Below are 26,682 nucleotides of genomic sequence, written 5' to 3' on the forward strand. Positions count from 1 at the left end.
GGGATAACTGAGGTTCATTGATTTCGGGGTTTCCTGAAGATCAGGTCAAATTTCTTGACCAGCTGAAAGACCGCACGCATCCCTAGCACAAACCTGTCAGTAGCTACTGTTTTCAAGAGGTAAATGCCTGGGGGAGAGGAGTATCCAGTAATAAATTCTTCAGATCACTCAGAGTTCCGGACGAGAAAATGCCTTATGAGAGCAAGTAGTGCATGGACCTGTTAAAAGCCATCCTTCGCACAGTCTCTGATAAGATACAGCTCTTGTACCCAGGCGCTGTTACATGGTAAAACTGGGCTGATGCTGACAATTAGCAGCAGCCATCTGGTGTGGTAAATAGAAGGGTAAGGAGCTTCAAGTGTTTTCATTCCTCAGTTCCCTTTTACCAATCCATAAATCTAAAAGGCCACGGTCAAGGTCAGGGACTGTCTTTGAGAGAAGTAAATCTCAAGTGCATACATAGGAACAAGTCCAACCTTATTTTGCTTCCTGTGGCGGAGGTCCAGCAGCCTGATCTGCGCTGTTGAGCAGCATGTGTGCTGCAGTCTGTGCTCACCCGCTGTGCTGGGACTGGAGGTCCCAGCCCCAATGTGCTGTGAAAGGACATAGCGCTGCAGGTCAGGAGGCTGTAAAATGGATTTACAAACCTAGGCCAAAATCTGTCCAGGCAGTTCTTATTATAGATTATACAGATGTGTAGATCGCTTTGTTATAGGGTGTAAATCTACTTCTTAGGTTATATAAATTTTATATGTGTTGTAGATTTGAAGTAGTTTTATAGGCAGTTTTGAAGATTTAAAACCATATACTGGCCAGGTCAGAATTGACTGTGCTTTCCATTTGGAAAACAATATTTGACCACAGTCTTGAATGTGTTGTAACTTCTGTTTTTCTGACATGTGGGCAATGCTTTTGGTTTCCATGGCAGAAAAAGTGAAAGAAAGAAAAAAAAAACAAAGGGAAAGAAAAAGGTCTGTGCAATTCAGATGGCAGAATAACCATGAGAATGAAAAAATGTGAGGTTGGAACAGGCCCAGGGTTTATGCCCAATGACACACAGGTTTGAAAAAAGGAGTTAATGCTGCTAATACCTATATGACTGATTTCATAAGGTTCATTTCCTGAAGGTAAAAAGGCAGTAGATGATCTGTTTGAAAATGTGCAAGGTAAGAGGAATAGCACCTTTCACTGTGAGCCTCCATGGGAATCAAACACAAGTTCAGGTCTTGGTCTCTATTAGGATTAATACAAATTCTTTGCCTCCTGGCTTGATCTTGAAACTTGAGCTCTTCTAAATTTTATAGGGATCATTCAAGTACACATCAAGATCATTCATGTACATTTTGAGTACTCATGGTGCCATTTTGATGCCTGAAAGCCTTGAGGGAAATTCTGACTGACAGCAACAAATAGTTCTAACTAGCACCAGGCTTATATAGCACTTTCTGCATGCAGATGTTGAAGTGCTGAGGCAAAGGAAGGTGAGATTCCTTGCCCAGAAAGGCAGACTTTGTCAGCTGCACTCCTGTGCTTCATCTACAGGGTTGGGTGACTACTAAAGAAACCAATAACTTAACAGTTTGATTTAGAGAAAAGTGGTTAAAAGTCTGTAGCTGTATCAGCCAGTATTTTCATTCAAGTCTTCATTTGGAACATAAATATACATAAGTGATACTTTGCACTCACTAGTTGCTATATTTATTAAGATTACTGGCAATATTAAAGTTGTCTGAGATAAAACTGATGTGGGAAAGCTGCAGTCCTGCAGAGGAATCTTAATTGTCTGATTGTAAATATTTGTTAGACAAAAGTGGCCAAGTGCATCCTACAGTCATGCCTAAATTTGCTGTGTGAAAATGTAAAAAAGGCAAGCAAATGTATATTAGAAGTGGTTTAGTTTTTAACTGTGGAATGAAAGAACAGATTTTAATTAAATGGAGTTTGGGGCATCTCAGAATGACTGGTGAGAACTAGAAATGACCCAGATTTGAGGACTAGCATATAAACTAAATTATATTTTTATTAAGAAATTAATTAGACCTAAAAAAGTAGTCCTGGAAGGCAGCTCCTTACACAAAACAGAACAGGAGCTGGAGCAAACTTATTGTAAGAGCACTGGCATCAGTGCAGGGATTGCTGGCAGGGCTCTCAGCTCTGTGTGGAAGATACACTGTCACTGTGTGCATGACTGCCCAGTGAGGAAGTTCTACCTACTTATACCAAGTTGTAGAAAAACATTAGAATACATGTAAATATGTCACATTACACACTTCTAGAATTAGCAGGACTGAGGTCTCATGGACATTCCAGCCCTATATTGAATCAGAGTAAGGTTACTGAGCATACAATAAAATGAGGATGGTAATTATTTCATTATTTGTAGATCTAAAATTGCACAGCTTAGGAAGTCCATGTCAAATGGAAGTGATGTCAAATGCCTGGTTGTTTCACTTCAAACAAAAGTGTATTTATTCGCATGCAAGACCGCAGCCATGTTTAAACACACATAACGAGCTTTTGAGCATGAGCTTGATCAGTTTTTGACTGCCTTTCCTTCTCTGTTTATTTTAGTATTTCATGTAGACACCGTGTTTCCTCTGGTTTAAGTGTGCACAGATCCAGAGCAGGAGAGCAGCTTTTCCTTGCATTCGTGGGATAATGGCCATGATGCATAAGGGTTACCTATTGCCTATTTTGTTGGATAACCCAGTTTTACCTTGACACTTGTTGTTATTCCTATCTTGTTCATCCACTCTAGATGTCTTTGTACAGGCATGCATGGGGATGTGGGGATGTGCTCCCAATGTTGCTAGCTCCTCTGCACTGCACATCACTTTCCCTGCTTGTGCCTTGCCTGTGGTCTCCTATGTGGACAAGGAGCAGGAGGGGCTTTCATGCTGTTGCCCACAGCCATACATCTTGCTTTTTACTGCAGAGATTGGACTGCACCTCTTTAGTGGCCTCCAGATGCTTGTGGAGATTGAAGCAGGGGAGGAGTTTGCTTTGCTTCTGGCCAACTACCCATGTGCTAGACGAGCCCATGGTTTCACAAGCACTGGCAATAGTTCAGGAGGGAATGGTGGTCATGGCTGGCTTATTTTGGGGAGTGCTGTCCTTCAGCTGTTAGGACTGCAGCCATACATGGGGACAAGGTCCCCTTTGGGCATAGTGGATTTATGCATGTGTAAACCCGGGGAGAATTGGCATACACAGTGCAAATGAAAAAGTGAAGCGTAATATAACACAATAAATATTCTGTAATAGAAATGCTTTACAATGCTGTGGATTGAAATTTGAACTGGCTTGAGCTGTGGAGTGAATTATTCAATCCACATCATTTTAGATAAAGTGCACAGAAATTAAAGAAATGGGGTTTGCCCAGAGGATATCAAAGAGGGGATGTGACAGTGAGTACCAGACTGGACATCTGAGCAGCTGAGTGATCTGTGGAGCCAGTTGTGGAAGTGATTTGCAAATCAAAGATTTTATATTCATTGCAGTAACGTTATTTTGTTTCTTTGTGGCATGTTTAACACAGAAGCTGTACTTTTATCTAAATTTATTTGTCTAGACATTAAGCTTCTTTCTGAACTGAGCCTGTCCCTGTTGTATCCAAGCTCTGACCCATCTAAAATGAGGTTTCTAGCATCATTGTATAGATTTTGGATTCCTGGGGTGAAGAATTAATCTCTGGGTGTCCCTTATGCAATAAGACACTCTCGTGCTCCAAACCCTCTTTGGATTCTTGATGGGATTGCAGAGAAGAAAACGAACAGAATAGCAGCCACATACATTGGGGTATGAGTAGCTGAAGGGTTCCTGTTCTTAGGTGCTATGCAGAAACATGTTTCCTTTTGTCTTAGAATAAGAGTTTGAAAACTTTTATTTTTTTAGGAGAAATATTGTGATGACAGTTCTGTTTACTGAGCTGAGTTAGTGCAGGCTTCGAACTGGTGTTTTCCAGCGAGGAGCATGAATCCTACCAAGTGCTGGACTTGCAAAATCCTGCTTTAAGCAGAGGCTGTATGTGTGGATGCAGTGATTTGGTAGCACTGCTTTAAGGGACAAGCTTTGAAATAGAAAGCTTTATTTATGAAACATGAAGTTCTTTTTTAAGAAAGCCAGACAAACCCAAGCAGGTTTTTCAAAGGTGCCTTTGGGCTTCTAGCTTGAAGAAGCCTTATGAGTTTTTTCTGTGACTGCACAAATGTCTTTGAAAGAGCACTTATATTCCCCTACATGCAGTAGTTGCCATTGCCTCACATATTGTTTCAGCCTTCAGAAGACATCTTAAGCTAACCAAGGCTAAAGCTAACTTGAAATTCACCTATGTAGTAGAAACCACTCTTTTTCCCCTTCTGGAAAGAGATACTTTCCCTTACTTAGGGCCTCCAACGTTAAGGCTTTTTAAAATAGGCCAAAACATACAGCTCACCATTTTCCAGCAGAGGAAAGAAAAAACCCACACCAGAACCAAACCAAAAACCTCTGCAGTTACTCTTTGCCAGTTGATCTGTATCCTGTGTTACAAGCCCAAAAACATTTTCTTTCCCTTTAATTTATGCTCAGGTGGCAGAGGCTAGCTACCATTTCCTGGCTAGTCCTCGTAGCAGCCCCTTTCCTGATGGCCACGTTTTGGATTAGTAGCTGTGTTGTGGTTTTGGGGAATTTTTTTGCTTGTGTCTTTTTTTCTGTTCCCCAGACGTGCACAGGTACATACAGTTACAGCACAAAACCTCTTCGGATTTCAGCATAGTGAAGAAGTCTGGCTGCTTACTTTTCTCTCTCTTGATTTCCTCTCTCTATATCTGTCTCTAATCAATACATAATCTTTCCAGGAAGAACACTTTTCAGTTAAAAAGTCTCCCACTCTGCCATTATCACATCTGTATAACTTCAAATTTTGATTTTAGAGGTGAGAACAGAAAAACCTGTTGAAACTGGGTGTCATTTCATATCTTTGACGAAAGTTGTGCCTATTCAGAGTTCACATGCTTATTCCTTTCCATACGTACAGTTCCAAGACTCAACCATATGGTGATGCTTTAAAATTAAGAATCATAATTAATGTTCAGATAAACAAGGCAGTTGGCTCAACTTGCTGTGAGAGCACTTTCTAGGGGCTGATGACGGGAGGGGTGGATTTCAGAGCTCACAAATGTCTTCCCTGTAGAGGTGTAGATGGAGGCACCAGCTGCCTCAGAACTTAAGAGAAATCTATACAAGTCTATGCTTCTCCTTTTTCTTTGTTATTTTTCTCCCTTCTCCACTATTTCTCCTCACTTTAAAACCTTGTCAACGCTAGTTTCTGCACTTTCTTCCAAGTTTCTGCCCAGCTTTGTCTTCTCACTTTTCAGCTTGTCTCATTTATAAAAATATGATCCCTATCTGTAGGAATCACATGGCCCATACCTGTCCTGTCTGTCCATTAAAACTGTCCATTTTTGTAGTCCTCAAGCCATTGCATTCTGCAGAGTTTTTCTGACAAATTTTTGTTGCTTTTGTTACCCATTTATTGAGTTGCTTCAAGGAATTTATTACCTGCTATCTGACATGTAGGCTTCTCAGAGGTACTACTTTTTGGGCACAGATTCTAGGTTCAGTAGGCTTAGAATTAGGATCTTTCAATATTACACTGTTATAAATAATAAAAATGCAGTTGGGTGATAATTCTGATTCAAAACCAAACCCATATTATCTCCCAAACACAGATAGTTATTTATTATGTATAGCAGCTTGCAACCTTGAGGAGGAAATGAGGCAATGGAAGTGGTTGGTTGTCCATAGAAATAATGACATTTTCACCAGGCAGAAGTTAGGTGGATTGTTTGAAGTCTGATTAATTTCTTAAAGAACAGTCAAAACTGTGTTTATTACATTTTTTTTTCCTGGATGAAAATGGGCATCACAAAATGTTTGTAGACCCTTGGTTTCCCAAGACCAAAGGGGTTTGTATTCCTGCAACAGTGACTAAAATGTTGGGTTTTCTACAGTAGATTGAGTGATTTGTTGAGCTTTTTGAACTCTGACTAAATGTTGCAGGAAGACTGAGTTTGGGCATCTTTTACTTGTTCTTATGCAAGTAAATGGTTAATGCTTTTGTAGCCAAAGCACTGCCTTCACCAGTGGGTTTGCTGGCTCCCATGTAATATTTGTTCACCACTCTTAAGGGCAAGGTTGGCAACATTTCAGTGGTGGTGTGCGTCCTGTACTTGTGAAATGCCTTCGTTATCTTTCTGGATAAAATGAGCTATGTAAATTGTACAACAATAATCTTGTGGCTGAGTATTCTCTATCTCAGTGTTCTTCTGCAAATGGGAGCTATGCATGCCAGTGCACTTTGAGATCACAGCCATTGCAGCTATGTCGATCTCATCCTAGGACCATGTGAGCAAATTGAATGCGCTGACAATAGAGAGGTCAGGTTGTGTTTCAGAAAGTGTTTCTGAAAAGAAGAAAGATAGCCATTGTGTTCCAAACCAGAACAAGAATACACGGGTAGACTGAAAAATTGCCAGTAAGTACCTAAGGTGCCCAGGTTCCCCACTGCTGGAACACAACATGTGTAGTCATGGGGAGTCATTAGCATCCCTCAGACCCAAATGCCAGTACACAGACAATGTGACTTCCATAGCCTAAATTCTCTCTTTAGGCTTAGTGTCGCAGTGGGACATGCTTTATTACAACTTATACCAGCCATAGACATTTCCTCCTGGTTCAGCTAAACCCATGAAAGTAACTTATTCTGATAATTATGAACATAGTATAAATTTCATTCAAATATTTTTGGCAGGTCAGATACATCAAAATATGAGTGTAAAGCTACTTTTTATTGATTCCAGAAATAGACTTTAATGTTTAGTCTCTGGTTTTCAAACAAAGCCAGAAATATTTCAGTAGTTTTTTTCTTTTTTCCTTTGGAGAGGAAATGAAAAATATAGATTGAGATATGTCTTAAATTAATTGCACCTACAGGAATGATATATCTAATTACTGCCCTATTCCCTGCTGAGATTTAAGAAATCAGTGTGTAGTAAGTTGTCCAGACATCTCTGAATAGACATTGTGTTCTTTCTCATTTTTGCAAGTGATAAGCACAGATGAACTTTGGATGATGACTGTGTTCATTCTATGGCTTTTTTGAAAGATAAACTACTTAGTAAAATTTTGCAATAGGGAAAAAAATCTAAACTGTTTGCAAGTGTTTATAAGATTTAATGTTGTCTAAGTTGCTTTTTGATTACACTTATATTAGTAACATCTGTCATGCAAGTTACTGTACACAGTTACCATCCTGCAAGAAATTCATGCTTTCAGTAAACTCAAGTTACCAGAACTCAGCTCTGAAAGATCTTTAGCAGTCCAGTCATTGCAAAGTACTGTAGGTACCAAGTCCTTAACAAAATACATTACCTATGCATAAATGAATCAAAAGCTAGGTGAATGGGTCTTGTCTGAGGCAAATTAGATCTTACCTCTGTATTCCAAGGTAAAGATATTCCAAGGGTAGACACCCAATCTACCAGCTTTATTCACTGCATTAGTCAGTAGGTCTATGGAAGCCAACTGAACAACTGCTGAGCGAAAAGTTGCCCAAGAAGTGGTTAAAGGAACAAATTATTGATGACTGGGCTTCACATTTAGAGTGGGATGATGCTCTAGCATCAGTGACAACAGCAAGGCATGTTATATTAAAAAACCCTAAGTACTAAATTAGATTGGCTGTACAGGTGTCCATCTCTGTGTGCATTTACCTCTTTTGCACACCTGAATGCTTCTTTTCCGTGCATGCTGCCAGTCTGAATTGTGTATCTACTTTGAAGTACCTAGCCTCAGCGACTGTTTCTCTGTTTCTTGAATGTTTGGCCTTAAAGATAGACATTTGGTTAAATTAATAGCTCATTTAATAACTTCTTGGGCTAAGTTATGAACTGACTGACAGTCCTCAGAAAAAAAACTCAAGCCCTTAACATTTTTCTTATTACTTCACTATTACAAAGTAACCGCCTAATAAAATGTGTGTTTTAAAAAACTATGCTTGTTTTACTACTACAGCATGTAAAATAAATTTCCTTCTAAAAATCTGTGGAGGACTACACATCTTCACACTACGTACCATTAGTAATATCTTATGTCAGTTAGCCAGGCTATATGAAAGTAACTTAAAAGTTAAGTGCAATTTTGTCTACATTGATAGTTTTTCCTGCCATGGCAATGTCTGTCTATTACAGTTCATTGGGATCAGATACAGATGATAGGTGTCAAATTCTTCCATAGCAGCTAAACAAAATGTCTGTAGAGGAGACCTTATCTTTGAGCAAGCTACTGAACTTCTCTTTGCCTCTGTTTCCCCAGTGCATAAGTATATGTAGCACTGTGTATATATGCAAAGTGTATCTTGTATGTGTATATATATATATATACACACCCCAGCCACTTGTGGAATGGTAATTTTTGAAGCATATGTATTTATTTTCTTGGACATGTTTCGTTGAGCAAATGAGTACCTACATTACAGGAAAGTTGAAAGATTTTCCTCTCAGAAAGTCAATGAAAGACTGGTTAATCAAAGCCAGGCCACTTGAATCCTCATGAGCTTACCTTAGCCACGCTATCATTTGTGCTCCTAAATATACAGTTTCTCATTAACTATAGGCAGGCCACATGGCTGCTTTCCAAACATGCCTTTTCCTCACAGGGGGGCCCAGGCGGTGGCAGTTTGCCAGTCCTCTATGGAAAAGCTGATACACAAGATCTGTTCATGACCCCTCTGTACTGTGGCAACAGTCCTTTAATTGGGAGGAAGGAAGCGGGGCATCCTCTTGGAGCTGGGGACTTGCCAGAATTATCCAAGGCCATGTGAACCCAAGTATTTTTTTCCACCTTCTTGGCAGTAGTGAAGTGAGATGCACATAATAACCAGTGATCAATCTCTGCATGGGGAAACGCTCCATGCTTCCAATCTCAGCAGTGCTGCTTTACAGAGATTGGGGTGTTGCTGCTGTACCAACTGGTGGCCTTTAGCCTGGGGTGAGGTTCCTGGCCTATGATTAGCTGCATATTTTTCTAGCTGTGGTACTGTTTAGAGGAAGGGAGGAGTGCCCAAGGGGCATGCACCCCAAAATGTGAGGAGAAGAGTAAGTTAATTCTTTCTGAAGGGCTATGAGGTGAATGGCGTGGGACCTCTGCCTAGATTAAAGAGATGTGGCAGTAAAGGATTAATGATGTAAGTCCAGACTGTTCATCCAGTATGGCTGAATAGTGCATACAGTAGATGAAAAACTGTATAATAGAGGAAAGACAGCTTGTGATTAAGGCACTGAATCCAAAGTATCCTGACAAAGCCTAGCTTCAATGGAAGAAATCTGCAGGGTTTCTTAAATTTCATTGTATTTCTTAGTTACACATATATCTGTACTTCCTTTGCTGTCTTAATTTGTTGGTTTCTGCTGTGGTCAGTAACCTCCATTGGAAGATATTTGTCAGCAGAGCCTTACTGATAAAAATCAACACTTTCTGTGTGCAGCTTAGTACCTCAGTATACCCTAGTGCAGCTTTATCAAAATATTGTGCAAAACATGGCAAAAGTCTCTGATATATTTTTTGGATTCTGTTTGAACATTGTTATTCACAAACCTCTATTCCTAGCTCAGTTATAGTTTCAAAACACTACTGTAAATCGACATAATGATTGTTTTACAATGGTGTACAACTGTTAGAATTTTTTCTTGCTTCTTAATAGATGAAGTTAATGGGAAAAAGACTTGGAAAAAAAACACCCAACAAAAATATAACTATTCTTCTACAGTTTGCATTTCAAACTGTTTCTCTTTTTATTTGATTGGGAAAATAAGCCACAATGGGTATGATAAAAATGCTTTAGACATTTACCCAACAGTGAATATAACAAGGGCAGTGATATTGCTTGCCCTCTGGTCAGCTTTGTTTTTTTCCCAAGTGCAGACTGTAGTATCATCACTCTTCAAACATACTTCTAATTGGCACCCCAGAGAGAGAGAGACGGGGTGGTACTGCAGGAAATGCTGGACAAATGTTTATGCTTTGGGAGTTTAGGAAAATATCAAGTCCAGTAGTTCAGTGATCGGTGTTCGGATGTGTAGAAAACAGCAGCAAGAAAAAGAAAAGACAATAGGTTTTGTGATGCTAATTCAACATTTTGAAATCACTTTGACTGAAGCTTTCCATTTGTGTGAGTGCTTGAAGAATGCAGTTTTATGTGACTGTTGTCTAGTTATGATTTATCTGTGATTTTTAAGGGATTTAAATCTGGCCGGACAGCTAAAGAGTGAAAGATACTTTAAGTACTCAGGATTGAAGACATGACGGTGCTGTCACATGGCAAGAAGTAACTTCACAATAACAGGTGTAATTCCCCAGCCTACGAGTAACACAGATTTTCTGTTGCTTTGTTCAGTTTTGGCAGGAACATGCTTTCTGCTCAGCCTATGCTGTAGATGGCAGTAAGGGTATGCTAGAAAAGGGTGCACGGGCTAGAATAACTAAATTAAAGAATGTGTGTAAAACCTACGGATGGTTTCAGGTTTTGCATCTAAACTACCTATTTATAGCAGCAATAATACTTACCAGGAAGGACATTATTTTTTATCACTTCTGGTAAAGACCAGGCCAACTTTTTCTTTCCGTTGTGTTTCTTTCTGTCTGATAATTTTTTATTAGTATTTGTTTAAAAGCAAGATAATCTTTGCAGTTTATCATGGCAGATGTGAAACATGACAATGTGTGGATTCACAGGCAGTTCAGATGCTCTCTCCATTCCCTGGCATAGGTCATGAATTCATTGTGAGTGACGTTGATAGCCCCAGGATTTTGAGACTGTCCCTATATTCTCAAAGTCTTTAATGGCCCACTTTCTCCTCTTTGTTTCCTCTGTACCTACAGAAGAAACAAAGTAGGATATGGCACCTTTGGCATAGGAGCTCCCCCCTGGTAAGGTCTGCCAGGGTTAAGAGTAAAGCACGGTGCATGCTGAGCAGTGTTCTTTCTTTTAACCACAGTGATCCAAAAGGCCCATAACTCAAGAAGGTCTCCTCAGCCTTCTCAAATAATTCTCACACCACTCTGAAATGCTGACTGTAGTTTGCTTCTCTCATCTCCTCCATTGTCTTTGGTGGCTGATGCCTTCTTCCATGATAACTATTCAGCTTCTCAAGGTACTCTCTCCTTGCTTCCTGTATGTGCTCCTGTTGCTTTTCCTCTGTACAGTATGTGTACAGACATGTATCCCTGTGTATATGGAAAGCAATTGAGTAATATTAGAGACTCATTGCCCACAAACATAGGTTGGAGACCACTGGCCTACTGTAAACACCCATTCCACAAATGACATCACTGCAATACTCCTGTTAAAGCTGATCTCATCTCCCTGCTTGAAATCCAGCACTGAGTCCCTGTAGTGCTGTCCTTACTGGGCTTTCTGAGGTTCCTTAAGGGCTTTGCATTAGTCACAGAAAAGACATTTTCTGGTGTCACTTCTGCCCCAGTGACAAAAGAAACAGCATATACTTAGCTCCATGTTTCATCAGTTCTCCTGCTTTGGTCAAGTGTCTTCCTCCTTATTACCCCTGTATCTCCTTGCTGCATGTTAAATTCACTTGTTCTCTCCAGGTTGCCACAGGCACTTAGCATCCCTTACCATATGGGTTAATATTGCTGTCATTTTTAATGAAATCAGTTTATTCTAAGGAGGTGGTTATGTGGGTTGTGTTCTCCCTTGTGAGACAACAACTATGTTGTGATTTCTTCATGGCCATTACAAAAAAAAAAAAAAACCCTTTCTGGTGATGATAGGGACTCTACCATGTTAAGCAGATATATATGGTGTGAACAGTAAGGAATGGTACCCCATAACAAAGCATATTCTTGCCTTTAAGGGGTAGGAAATATATCTAATCCCTGACCACTACTTTAAAAAATGTAAAAAACGAAATATAAATATCCTTAAAGTCCAGTTTATCTTTTTGCTTGCACTCAAATTAAGTCCTCTACATAGTTATAGATTATGCACATCACTTACAGCATGTAAACATTTATAGCTTCGTAGTGGAATTGCTTCTAGGTGTAGGATTTCACGTTCCATTAACATTTATTATAGTCTTCAGCTCACTTTTCTGCCCTACTAGAAAGTTATACAAAAGCATGCTGTATTCAGTAACAAAATAGTAAAATACTAAAACTATCATACCCAACTTTTAAAAAGAATTCCTGAAGCAGATGTTCACAAACAGACAATTTTTATTAAAATAACAGTTGGAAGGAGTTTGCTTTCATTTGCTTGGCCCTCGAGGAAATTAAAAAGCCTTTCTATAATTTTGATTATAACTTCAAGAGAGGATTTTATTGTACCAAGGATGTGGCTGTATGAAGGATGGAGACCTTAAGGGTTTAAAACCTGTTTTTAAAAGCTACAAATTGAACTTCTCCTGTTAATCTTGGGAAACAAAGTCCTGTGGCAATTTTCTTTTTCTAACATGCAGAACATGTAAGTCTGTTGTAAAAACTGATAACATAAAAATGGCACCCACTTCTTCAACACATCTGCTCCCTAACCATATGTAAGAATAGCTGCAGACTCCTGTGACTAAAAGACTGAAATAAGTACCTTCAATTAATTCTACTGGGGTAGAAAACCAGAGGAGTAGTAATGGAGAAGTAATGGGTTTTTACACTTTTTTTTGCCTATTATCAATAAAATAATTTAACTTAATTTTGGGCTGTGAAAATAATGGGAAACTTTACCTATTGGCTTCAAGTCTCCATCGAGCAGAAGTATGTTGGCATCAATGGTGAAATTTCACTGGGATTTTACGGTAGTGCTATCTCGAGGATATCTTCTCTAAATATATCCTTTGCACTTCTATAGCTTCCAGGTATAAGTATGGAAATTACTGCTAAAGATATTTTTCCACTAAAGAAAGAACTTGATCTGAATTCTAGAGCAAGTTTGAAGAATAGGGATACTCTTCATTAATTCTTCCCTTCTGAATCCTTGCATACATTGATCAGAAATGCTAGGAAGCAAGGGAGATGTGGCTCTCCAAAATTCAACAGTGTCCCTTTTGTGAGGTAGTTTCTTAGAACAGAAGCACCATTATCCATGCATTGAGCATCAGATAAAGCTTTGCTTATGATAGATGGGAAAGAGACAATGTCCGTAGTCTGTGCACAAAAATGTGAACAAATGGTTTTTAAGGTCTAGTTCCAGCTATTTGAGGGCATCCAGAAGGTCATGGGACCTCTATAAAGTTGGGATGGTTGTCATTTATGTGTATGTCTACGTACTGTGTATTTATAAAGCGGTTGAGTGTGTGTGTGATGTACATCTGTGCACTCAGGAAGGTACATCTGTCTCTAGATTAATAGCATGCCCCAGAGATGTGGTCCACAGTCATCCAAACCAACATGTTTTGTTAGACCATGTTGCAGCTTCTGTATCCTTTGGTGGTGAGAGGATGGTCTGTGCCTGGTATCATGATGGAGTGAATTCAGGACGTAGCTGGGAGCACTGGCAAGGACCTGGGATTTAGGAAAGTGCCCTCAGCAGGTTGAACAAGCTGCCTTTCAGACCCCTGTGAGTTAAAACATCCTTGAAGAAAACTGAACTTGTTAAAGAACTGAAACTAAAAAGCCCAACTTAGTTGTGACAAAATATTCCTGCATATAGCCAATTTGGGAATAAAGGATAATAATAACTGGTTGATAAAGGAAGAATAAGGCATCATGCTTTACCCAGCAGGAATAAGAAAACAGGTTTAGAGTGGTAGGAGTTACATAAATGTTTAATTGTGATGAACAAAATATTGATTCAGTGGTCTCAATAGTGCACTGCTAAGTTGGAGGAGTTATTCTTGAATGCTTACCAAAGTCTGTTATTAAAATCATTTTTGTTTACTTGGAAGACTTAAGAAAACAGCAATATGAGAATTATTTTATCCAAACTGGAATGAAAACTGCTTGCATTTCTATAACTAAGTACAAGGGTTTAAGAAACAAAAAGACATGCAAAAGTGATTATCAGCCCCACAGCATCTTTAAGGCTTGTGGAGGAGTTATGGTTGATGCATGCATTTTCTAGGATCAGGCTTGTATTTTGCCTTCTGAGCTGCAGATTACACAGCTGGTAGCGATGGGACTGCATTTACACAGGACTCAAGCTCTAGGCTGGCTTTAGGTTCAGATCCCAGTTTTGCATTAGTCTTTATTTGAAACCAATAAACCCGTATCTGCCTCTTCTGGTGTGTGTTTATTAGAAACACTTTGTGTGCATTTGTTTTAAAAACATACTTCCTGTAAGTGGGCTCTTCCCTCAGAGTATTTCATCTGTAAGGAGCAGAGTCCTTGGGAAGATCTGGGACCTGGGTTGATCTGGTAAACAAGGAGCTCTGATTCCAGATCGGCAATAGGAGAAATTAGATATTAACACCTGTGCTGTTCTTTTCCCTGCTCACTGTTTTCTGACAAAGTAAGTTTCAATGTAACGATGCTGTTACTTACCACTGTCATCTCTTCTTGATTTGCAGATGGGCTTCTTCCGCCGGAGGTACAAAGAAATTATTGAGGCCGAAAAGAGCAGGAAGGAGAATGAAGATAGTTGGGACTGGGTCCAGAAAAATCAGTGAACTGCCCATGAAAACTAAAGCCCAGTCATTGCTAGCCTATAGGTCCTGCTCTCGTATCTTCCATATGTGGAAGAAGGAATCTTCTCCAGATTTTTCGGAGACCCCGTTGATGCTGTGTCTTTATCACTCCAACAAGCTAGGGAACATAATCCTGAGGCAACCATTGCAGCCACGTCAGGTGACTGGAGCGATTTACACTTCATTTAAGAGCTGAAATTTGAACTTCGGTAACCAAGCTGCAGTGCAGAGCAATATTTATGAATCCAACTATGTGGTATACCCTCAGGGGAAGACTGTTACCTAAAAATATTTTTTATAAATATAAGCTTTTTATATTGATTATGTCTTTATATTTGTATCAATGTTTTATAGTTTCTATTGAATAGCTATATAGTTCACTCAAGCACTGATATCTGGCTAAACCCTTGGAAATACATGTATGTATATACAAATCATATTGTACTTTTAAACTTCAATGCAAGAGAGAAGAGAGAGATTTGCAGATAAAAGTAGCTGAAATCCTCATATGCTTAATTCACAAGGCTTGGTAATGTTGTGTGTAGACCATTTAATGGCAATAAGCCAAAGTCTTTTCACTATCTCTTTTTTTTTTAGTTGAATTTGGTGTTTTATTAACTGAAGAACCTAATGTATTACAGAGATGTGATGTTCTGTATCTGAGTCTGTCCTTTACTGGCCTGAATGGGAGAGGATGAAAATGTTTCCTCATTGATGTGTAGCAAGACTTGTAGCTTGCTTTGGCTCACTGAAGAAAGCATCACAGAATGTTTTCCTTTGGGAAGTTTTCTCTTGCAGTCTTTAGTACTTTGATAATGGTCTAGGACTGTACAATTGAGATACCAGAAGGATGTAACTGGGCCAACCACTGTGGCATTGACAAATTCCTTGGAATTAAAAATAATAAGAATAATAATGGAGCCATATTAATATTAATGTTAAGAAGGATAGTTTTTAAGCTACTGTTAATGGCTATGATCCGTTGCTATCAGAGCAAGTGATTTAATGCTACAAGCTATGTGCATTATTCCTGCCTTGTGGGTTTTATACACGAGTCATGAGTTTGTTTATGTGATAATTTTAAGAGGCATAAGTAGATACAAGGGTTAAAATGTTTGGATTTTGAGATTCCCTGCTTGAGTGTTTGAAGTACTGAATGTCATCCTTCCTCAAGCATTAAGAAGGAAGTTTAGTCAAGGTGCAGATGTTACTGGATTTCAGATAGATTGCCATTTTATTCGCTGGTAATTCCTTAGCAAATCATTTGCTGAATTAGAGCAAATCTAGTTGCAATTGATTCAACCATGTTCCTTCAAAAAACTTGTGGATTTCTAAATAGAAATAGTGGAATTGTGTAAGACTTGGGTTTAGATTCTACTTGTACTTTGCACCTTGTGTAAATAAGAAGTAAATGTTGGTATAAAATCCATGTAAAGGAAAGAAGTTAAGCTCTGTGGTAGAAGGTGAAGGAGAACCAGGAATGATGGTTGCAGGATTTCTCCTTCCATGAGAGTAAGGTAAAAGAACTGCTGGAAGTTTGGAAACTTGAATGCAGAGAACATGCAACAAATCTGCTTGAGAACAGGTCTTATTGTTGCTCTTCCTTGCCAAATTCATTATCGCTTTAAATTTAAAGAAATTAACTACATCCATATTGCTGTTTGCCTTTTTCCTTCACTGCCATTAAGTGCCTGCTATTACAATAGTATCAATCAATATTTATTAACTTAACTACCTGCACCCATTAGGCAGAAGATGGTTTTTAAGTGAATGAAGTGTATTGATTCAACATTTGACAAGAAAAGCTATTAGTCTATTCAGTTATTTTTCTTAAAACAATCATTGGTGATCTGGCATATTTCATATAACAAATGATCACTTAAGCCAGAATCTGAAAAGAAACCTGCTGAGGTGAAATCCTGTTGTAACCACATATAGTGGACTGGAGATTTTTCATCAGAGTGCAAAAACAAAAGGCTGATGGCCTTTGACTGCACTGTTGTATTCGAGGCTAGTGAATTCTTCACAGTATGATATTTGGCACCAGTTAGTTTTGCTAGTATTTCAACCTAACGTATCTATTTTTTCTGTTGCTGAGAAATACCTAAGACAAATAGAAGTTGAACATGAGAATGATTCACAGCCGTGAATTGAGTAAGACGTTTCTTAAAGTATTTGCTGAAAAAAGAAGTCCATTTATTCAGCTGTAAGACATTTCAGTACCTGCCCTTTCTAAAACTGACCCCCCTCAAAATGATAAAGAAATAAATTTGCTGAAAATATAGTTCAGGGAACAAGTGAAATTTGTGAATTCAACTTAATTGGAAAGTCTCCATCCAAAAAGAAGGAGGAAGTTCCCTTAGGAAACATTGCTTTCAGATCTGCTAAAAATGTTTGATGACAGTATTTTAAAACTCAAGATTAGTTATTCCTTTGAAACACCTTTTTAAAGTATATGAAGAAAAGAGCTGGAAAAAATAAATACCCATTTAGCATTTTATATTGTGTTGGAAGCATTTTTAAGTGGTGGTGTTTGTTTTTTTTTTGTGGGTTGTTTTGGTTTTTTTTTTTGGCTCAAGGCAAAGAATTTATTCTTATTTGGTTAAAGTTAAAAATGATTAAAAATTAAATCCCATTTGATTGAGCCTGCACTGGACTTTTTTGATCTCTGACTTGAATTGTCTGCTATTGATCCAGCACAAGCCATCACTCAGTGAAAATCTAGTTGTTGGCCAGATTACTGACATATTCTTGAAATAACCCGTACACTCTTAGTACTGCCACTGTTAGATGCTCGGTAGTTCTGCTGTCACAGATGCTTTTGTTTTTATATGTATACTCTTAATTATTTTTGTGTGTGTGTCAAATTCCATTGTGGCTCTTGCTTGGTTCCAGTTAGGATAGTCAGATTAGACCATGAGACATAGCAGTACTTAGTATTAAAATCCTGTAGATGCACCTTTCCACTCCTTAAAAAGCAACTGAACAATACAAACAAAAAACCACCAAACTCTAATATCAGTTGGTTGCAATCATCTTCTAACCCTAAAATCTTATGGAAATGTAATATAGTTCAAGAATGTGTAGAAAATAGCTGTGCTATAGAGCTGATGGGATTTTCAAATTAAGAAATCACAATAAATGGTATTGTATCAAAATCTAGAGACATGGTTATTTTGGAAATTGCTTCTAGAGCTCTGGAAGTTCCCTTTTGTCAGCTGCTTGTTAGTTCCTTTGTGCTGTACCACTTGTGCCACAGAGCTGGGAGAAAGTCATTGTACCAGTTCTCTCCAGTTAATCCATTTCAGGACAAAGTCATGAGTTGTCTTGGAACAACTTCATGGAAAGGTTTGCTGAATTCTCATATGATTCTTTTCGGCAGCAGGCTCGCTTTGCACTGGCTCCAAGCTATGCAGGTGGAAGCTTTAAAGGGGGGCAGTAATGTTTTCAAATGCCTCACCTGACATCCAAGAGATCTTTTGTTTAAGCCCTGGAGCTAGCAATGTGCAGGTTGTCTTCTTATGTAGAGTACCCATGAAGTTGCTTTTAGGGTAGGAAGAAAACAATCTATCTCAGAGAAATATGGTTAGGAAGAAAGGGAGGGGGGAAATTAAATTAAAATTCACTTACTGCAGAGCCCGTGCTGTGGCAACCCCATTTAATTTCATCTTGACATCAAGAAGATCATAGCCATTTCAGAGTTCTGGTGGCCCACAGCACAGGGATGAATTTCAGTTCTCAAGAGGTGAAAGCACTTGCCCCTTTGCACAGCATGTTTTGTGACCATTTCATTTGAAAGCCAAGCATCCGCCCTTGTGAATTTCTATCAGTTCACCCACAGAACAGCATGGCTGAGGCTCTCACCCTACTTGGCCATTGTAGCTAACAAAAATACTAGCTGTTTTTCTGAACAAACCTAGTTTTTTAATTTGCTCTGTTACAATGAGGAAATCGGCAAACTGTAGAAAACACTTGAGCAGCCTCTGAATTGAAGTCACCTTACAAATCATTTGGATTAACTGAGAGAGAAATTGTGCTTGATGTGAACCCCAAGCCTGTAATCCACTTTCATCTCAAAGTGGCAAAGGCTTTTGCAATGCCTAGCATACCAGTGAGGACAAACCTCTCCACCTTGATACATGAATGGGAAGGACCCTACATACAAGTCAGTGACGCACAGGTAACTTTGCTGAAAGCAGTGGTTGTGCAAAGACTGTGTTTGGCAATACTTACTATCAATTTTCTTGAGTGCCTTGTGTTTATGGGCAGATTTTGGAGTCTTGCACAAATTTCCAGCATAGTATCCATGTGGCACGGGAATATATAATATTGCTTTCACTAAAGGGTTAAGGGAGTCATGGAACTAATTTCTACCTTTGCCCAAGTTCATCCACTTGCTAGGGTTTGTTGGACATAAATGAAAGTAGGATTTGGTTCATGTAGTGTATATTGATTAAACTGGCATGAAGACTGTAATTGCTTTTGGAGCATGATTTGCATACACATAGGGTACCCACACCATTGTCACTCCTTTTTCTTAGAATGTCACTCCTTATGTATTGTAAAATTGTATGTTTCTTTTTGTGAACTTGTGGTTGGAAGAATGTGCTCACTCCTATTGATGTCACCTGTATTTAGAAGCTCGTGTTCACCTGTATTCTAATTCACTTGCACTGTTTTGGAAATGTCAGGTTTACAAGAATACAACTTTTTGGAATAAAAAGTGGCTGCAAAAATTATCCTAATAATATAATTTTGTCACTTATTGTCCTTGTTCATTAATCAGGTGAGACATTTTCTACTGTATGATTGAATTAAATGGTATGTGCATGCGTTTATCAGTGTGTGATAATGGGCATCTCGTGATTCTATGAGTTGTATAAAGTCAAGCTATTTGGAGACTACCAGTATAACTTGCCTGACTACAATATTGTGAAACCATGGAAATAGAATAATAGCAGTGGGAATTATTTGTATTTCAACACTATCGCTCTATCAATATCAGATAAAACCCTATGTGGTGGTGATACTGCCCTTTGATAGGAGTGTCAACCTGTGTAACTTAAGTTCTGTTTTAATCTGTAGGATTTAGGACAAAAGTCAAATTATTCACCTTAACGTATTTTTTTCTGCAAGGATTTATATTCCGTGAGTAGCTAAATAACATGTTTGAAAGATTTTCCCTGTACATCCCCATGTCTTACTTTGTCAAAGGGAGTAGAAGCTGGACAGAAGCAGCAAACAAAAACCTGCATTGATTTCTATGGCTGTGGAGACCTCTTTGTATTTCTAATACTTGTTAGAGGTCCCGTTAAGGTTTTCCCACCAGTTTGAGGATGGGCGAATCTTCTGTGGCAAAATATGAACTAACCTGAATCTTTCTCTATGAGAGTGGTGGGGCACTGGCAAAGGATGCTGAGAGAAGCTGTGGCTGCCCCATCCCTGGCAGTGTTCCAAGGCCAGGTTGGATGGGGCTTGGAGCAAGCTGCTCTGGTGGAAGGTGTCCCTGCCCATGGCAGGGAGTTGGAACTGGATGAGCTTTAAGGTCCCTTCCTACACAAACCAGGCTGTGATTCTATGATTCATTCTAAGACAAAACAAACAAACAAAAAAGAACCCGAAAATTTCAGACTCTCCCTCTTCTCATCATGGTCTCTTCTCTGATTTTTGTGGTGACCCTTCATGTAAATGTTTCAGTGTTCATCAGCCATAAAGGAAGTCTGTTTCTTCTGTGTTAGGCTGTCAGCTAAATATCTAAGAACAGGCTGGTCAGAGGTAGGACCAAACTCAGAGCACGTCTGTACTGGTGGAAGAGCACAGCTTTATGTGCTACAAAGCCAAAGGCATTAGGAGGGCTCCAAGTAGATGTGGGTCCTGGCATGTAGGGTAGCACCCTTTAAAGTAAAAATAAATGTTCTCAGTCAGGAAATCTTTCTTCAGGGAAAAGCAGACATTGGTGGGCAGAAGCAGGAGGAGGATGCCAAGAGGAATGCAATACACAGTTTGCTTTTGGAGATTAGTGGAAGCTTTAGTGCAGCAGCAGCTAAAATAATAACCAGGAACTTGTAGATGTACTAATCCTTTTTGTTACATAGGAGCTTTGGAAGCAGGCAGTGGCTGTCTCCTGCTGGGGAAGGAGGATTGATGGGCTGACACTGCCCTCTGTGGAGATGCTCGCCTTTTCCTTTTTGGTGAGCAGAGACCAGCAGTGTCTACATTGCAGGATTTTGTGTGTTTCATTCCCCTTAAGTGGTTTTTAAGAACCTCATAGGACTCCTGTGACAAAGCAGCTTTGATTTAGAAAACAAATCCAACCTTTTACAGATTTGTTTCTTCCAGTTTCACCAAGAAGGGAAGAACTACACCAAAACTAGATCAAAATTCAAGGAAGATGTTCTTTTACCATGGAAAACCCAGCTCATGCTGGTCAGCCTGGCTCCTGCATAGGACTGGAGCTACTCTGACATTTTGGCTTCCTATGCTGGCCACTGGCCTGATCTCAGGGTCGGATGTAATGGGAGCTCTTCTGCTAGATCTTTTCCATATAGTAATGAAACACCCCATGCGAAAGAGGTAAGTGACTTTTCCTCATGCCTTTTGGGTCTGATGGGGTGGATACTGACCTGAGCAGTCCTAGGCAAGATGTCTTAAGTTGAATAAAATTTTGGTTGCCCATAACACACTAGATAATTGAGTCGCAGAATGACTAAGGAGGGTGCTGTGACAGTCATTAGAGATGCAAAGTGGATCTTTGGTCCTCTGGCCTCAGCTGGCTTGCTACCAGAATTAAAATACAAGAAAATCATCTATTTTGTGAAGATTCAAATGCGCAAATGGATTTAAAATCATATGACTGCTCCTTCCTGCACATCCAAGATTTCAATGTTTTAAATGACTGCAAATGGAGATTTTATTTGCAAGTGGTTTTGACAGAAGTAAAGCATGATAATGGGGAAATGAATCATCTTAACAAAAGAGCAGTGGAAATTATTTTTTCATGTCTTAGCTGTGCTATAATTTCCTGTGAGTGTCGGAAAGGATTAATTCATGGATTTCCAGTTCGTTTCTTCATTGCTTTTGGTGTAGTCAGTGTTGTTTTAATGCCTGGACTTCTAGATGCACAATGTTTTTGTTAGTTAACCAGCAGTTCAACAGCTGTAAAGAATCCAAAATTAATGAAGTAGTAGCCCTGAGCAGAGATGTCCATGCTGCAGACATGTATTCAGGTATGATGTATTGACTTTCATGAAATTATTCTAGATTTATACTGACACAAGTGAGAAGGGACTCAGACAGGCTCCGTTGAAGCTGAAGGACACACATCATGAGACAAACTTTGCTCTAATCTGCATAAGTGGTAATGTACAGCAATTTCTGTCATTTAAACAGTATTCCTCCAGGTTTGCTACCTGAGAGCTGTGTAATTCAATCCTAATGATGTTGCTCCATGTTACGTTCAGGAAGAGAAAAGGAAAAAGTAAAAAAGCGATCACTTTATCCAGCAAAGAGACCACTTCATAGACAAGATATATCCTGTCCTGCATCAGTTGCTCAGTGGAAATGGAACACTTGAGAACTGGGCACAATCTGCCCCCTTACCGTTATCAGGCTGCTAGCTAAAGTTCCGATTTATGTATTTTGCTGTGTAGATTTCAGAAGAATGACACAGAATAGGTAGCTGGGAATAAAGGAATTACCCAGTAAAGGGTCAGAATACCTGCTCAGTATTAAATTCATAAAGTCTATGTATAAGATTGGAATAGAAGGAGATAGAAATTATTTTCTCCAATTTAATTTTCAGGGTAGAGGATGCGAGACTGCATGATCAATGTAAGAAAACACAAGTTTTTTGTGAGATTGCCAAACACCAACATCAAGGTAGTGTGTTGCCCTATTTCTTAGCTCAAGACTGCTCATGACATGGCTTCACCAAAGGAGAGACCCATGCTTCACCTTGACCAGGTTGTACACGTCATACCAGAAGAACCTTGTCTCATACTCCACTGCCTGTTTAGCTGTTTGTCCCATTCTCACTGCCATCCTACAGACACTGCAAAGTATTTCACCTGGCCTCTTCTTAAGTTTCTCCTCTGCTTCATAAGTGTTATTACCCTTTTCTCTCTGTCCAAATAGAGGGCTAATTAAAACTGAAGTGATTTTTTGCAGCTTGCACTTAGTTTGAAATATGTCACTTTTGTTCTTGACCCAAAGAAAGATTTCTCCTGAAAATCTAGCAGTTTTCCCAACTACATCAGTAGTTCTGAGGCCAGTGGCAGGTTGTGTTGGCCACTGTGGTCCTTTCCTCAGCTTCCTTTTGATCTAACTTACTAGTGAGTTTGAAGTGTACCTTGTCAAAACACTAATGAATGTGAAATCTGAGATAGGTAGATAGGTAGATAGACAGATAGATAGATAGATAGATAGATAGATAGATAGATAGATAGATAGATAGATAGATAGATGATAGATAGAGTATATAACTGAAACTTACTTTGGAAGTGGAAAAATCATATAAAAAGGCCAAGCCTGCCAAAACCTCAGCCCTTCAGAATAATGTAAACATTTTGTTTGGAAATTCTGAAATGCAATTAGGAACATGGGATTGGAAGGTCCTCAAGTCCAGTCTTCTATTTTCATTGGCAACTACTCCACATATTTCCTTTCACAAACTAACTGAACAAAGTCCAGTAGAACCAGTTTAATTTCTTTTCCTTATTACTCTTGCTAAAAGACTACCCTAGCACCTCATTTTGATGGTGCTGTTAATGGTAATTTTCATCCCAATTTGTTCTCTTGCCAATAAGGTCTAATTTTAAATAGTTCCCTTCCTTCCTTCTTGTCCTGAGTTGATCTTTCTTGAACATAGGTGACCAGAAGAAGACACTATTTTCCAGGTGAGGTACCAAATTCCTTGTCCAATGCCTAGTACATCACCTGTACCTCAAGATCGACTCTCCTGGCTCCATGAAGTTTGCCAGCTCTCTATGAAATGTCTTGAATGATAAGGGACATTGAAAACACCAGCTGAAATAACCTTTCTCAAGAGGTTTTCATCTACGATTTTGTGGAGTCTGGAACCGAAATACTGTACTTGCCCCATGGAGAAGGTTGTTATGAGATGAAGGGAACCATCTCATGGCTGTGTCTGGAGCTGTAGATTGTTGCAGTAGGATACCTTCCTGCTGGGTGAGCTGGAAGGGAATAATAAAGGTTCTCCATGGGAGGCTTTGGCTGTATTTTGACAGAAATTAACTGAAACATATATAGAAATGCATAAAGTTTGATTTCAGTGAGTATTTTCACCACAAAATTCCCAACTAGTGCTGACCACGTGCAAGGTCACCAAAGCACCCACTGGTCTTATTTATGATCAGAGTTCTTCCTAAGATATCGTACACTTGAAACACCGTTAATTATTGTCTAACTACTTTCAGCAATGAGGTATGAGAGGGAAAAAAAGTGCTCTGAGATGGTAAAGTTGTCAGTTACAGCTGGCAATTAAGGGGCCAGAAACATGTTTTATTTAAGAAGATAAATATGTCCCCAAATGTGGAGCATCTGAAAGTTCATAACCATAAAGGTATTTGGTAGTTGATGTGCCACAGCCACCTCCAGTAGACACTAATTTAAGATGGCCCCTTTTGTGTGTGTTCAGTAGGCTTTTTATTGGCATATGAGCACATTGTCCATTGAATGATTTGCTCCTCTTTGTCTGGGTACCAGGCTAATTTAACTTAGTATGCACTGGAAATGTTGTTTTACTTTATGTGGTTAGTTTTCTGACTACAATAGCCATCATACTTCTGAGTGCTGGCACACCCTATAGAGAGCAGTCTTACAACAGGATGATAAGTTCCTAGCAGTAGTTTTAAAAATAATGGGTTATTTTGGCAACAGGTAACAGAAGGTGACATATACTATGAAGAGGACACTGTTAGTTATTCTGTTTGGAATAAACTTTTGCTCAATAAAATGGAAAAAAATGGTCAAAGTGTAAATGGGCCCGAAAGCCCACGTATTTTCTAAGGAAAGAATGGTGTGTCTAAGTGTCGTGAAAGAATCTGAAGTTATTTAGTTCTGTTTTAGTTTCTTTCACTAGTTAACTCGTGATGTTGTTATTCCTTGGGATAGTAGCACAGATTTAGGCTAAGTCCTTTGGAAATAGCTTAAGTACTATTTATTAGCTCACTTGAACTAGATGATTGTTGTAGGTTCCTTCCAACTGAACTATTTTATTCTCTTCTTGTTCAATGACTTTTCAAGAAACTAAGACTTATATGACTATGATTTACATGCAGCTTTGCATTTATGGATTTATTTATAGCTATATTACTTATTATAGAAGTTTTTTAGAGTTATTTCTGTAATGCCTGGTGTGGAGAATTCTAGGTGTATTGAACTCTGGTAAGTACAGAAACCTACTGTTCCCCTGGTAGGATGTGCCTTTATATTGGCAGAAGATGTCTGCTCTCAGTGGTTAGGGGGTGCATATGTAAACTGGGACAGCTCTAGGGTATGGAGAATGCACAGGAAAATACTCTAGACTTTATCTCATTGATTTTGTTTGCAATGTGAAACCAACTGACATGTAAAAGAAAAATTCACTAATGGGTATGAAAAGAAAATAGATCACCTCTGGCTCAGGAAATCCCAGTGATTCTGCACTGGAGGCAAGATGAGTGTACTGGGGAAATGTCAATCCTCACTTGACCTGCTCTTTTTGTCTGCATGTCTTCAGCATTGGAGACAGGATGCTGGGTGAGATGGACCTTAGGTCTGGTGCAGAACAAGCATTTACACATCATCATGGCTTTCAGCTGGCCTCTGTCAATAAGGGAAATTCTTCAGACAGGCTATGGCACCAGAGAACTCCTCTGGCTTTTTAAGGGAATTCTTTTTGTTTTGTTTCAGAGTTTGCAATAATAATAATTTAGAAAATCCTATTTCCATATAAGTAGAAAAAACATACCCATTTCCATGTAAGCCAGCTATCATCTGTCTTAGAGATAATAACAGGTCATAGTAACAGAATAAGGAAGACTGAGGAGACCAGTTTAGGGGGGTTGTTTTTAATCTTGTCCTTTTTATCTTTCCTTTTGCAGTTGAAGAGTGAATTATTTCAGTAGCTCTTTAATCTCCAAAAAAAGCCTGCTTCTGAGAAAATTAATGTTTCAGACTAAGTCTACCAGAGGGTCCCAAATATCCCAAGTATCCAATATAAAACACTGCAAACATCCAATTTCCCAATATGATTGTGAGTCATGTCAAACCTCACCAAAGTGATACCTAAATATTCTGTTGGTTTCCATCACTTAAAGTTTCAATTCCTTCTAGAATAGCTCTTCATAATCTGTTTTACGGTCTAGCATTCTCTCATCATATAGTCGATAGCAAATACCTTCCCCCTGCTGCCCCGAACATATGTTACCACAGCAAAACATTTCAGTTTGTTCCCAGAGGAAAACTGTCCTTCAAATGCCAATCAACAATATTAACTACAACAACAAAACAAATTCTTAGCTCATCCTAAAAGCCAAAGTGCTGCTGAAGGCAAGTTGGGAACATGCCTGAAAGTTAATGGCGTCCACCTAAACAGCACTGAAGAACTGTAATGTGAAATTGCAGTTTAAGTCTCAAATAGCAGGTAATGACTGCTTCTTCCATGTCTTTGTGTTGAAGCAATCGCATAATATGAAGTGCTAATAAATGTTTATGCTTTGTTTCCCCACTCTATTTTTTCAGTGGAGCTCTTTTGGAGGTGCAGAATGAAGGCTCTGAAGAACCAAGTCCTCTCCCTGGGGATCAGGCAGGCCCTCAAATCACCACCAGTATTGTAATGAGTGTTGCCATCACACACACTTGGATACTGAAATAACAAGAGATGCTGTTGGAATGTGGAGCTGGACCCTAATGTTTTGTCTGTGAGCAAAATTTCAATGAGACTGTCTATGGTAATGTGGGCATGTCTGTGCTGTTCAGCATAACTAGTCCTGGTCCTTAAGCCCAT

General features: G+C 39.1%; 1 protein-coding gene across 1 annotated transcript in view; it reads left to right on the forward strand.

Annotated features, from left to right (window-relative positions):
• ITGA9 (integrin subunit alpha 9) overlaps positions 1-19,414 on the forward strand; it is a 215,595-nt gene extending 196,181 nt beyond the window's left edge. Inside the window, exon 28 of the mRNA XM_062625454.1 lies at positions 14,559-19,414. Coding sequence (XP_062481438.1) covers positions 14,559-14,657 — 99 coding nt within the window. The 3' untranslated portion in view covers positions 14,658-19,414. The remainder of the gene's footprint in view (positions 1-14,558) is intronic.
• Positions 19,415-26,682: the final 7,268 nt, after the last annotated feature.

The sequence above is a fragment of the Pezoporus occidentalis genome, unplaced genomic scaffold (assembly GCF_034315485.1).
Source record: "Pezoporus occidentalis ecotype Australia unplaced genomic scaffold, CSIRO_AGI_Poc_V1 ctg28, whole genome shotgun sequence".
Taxonomy (NCBI): domain Eukaryota; kingdom Metazoa; phylum Chordata; class Aves; order Psittaciformes; family Psittacidae; genus Pezoporus; species Pezoporus occidentalis.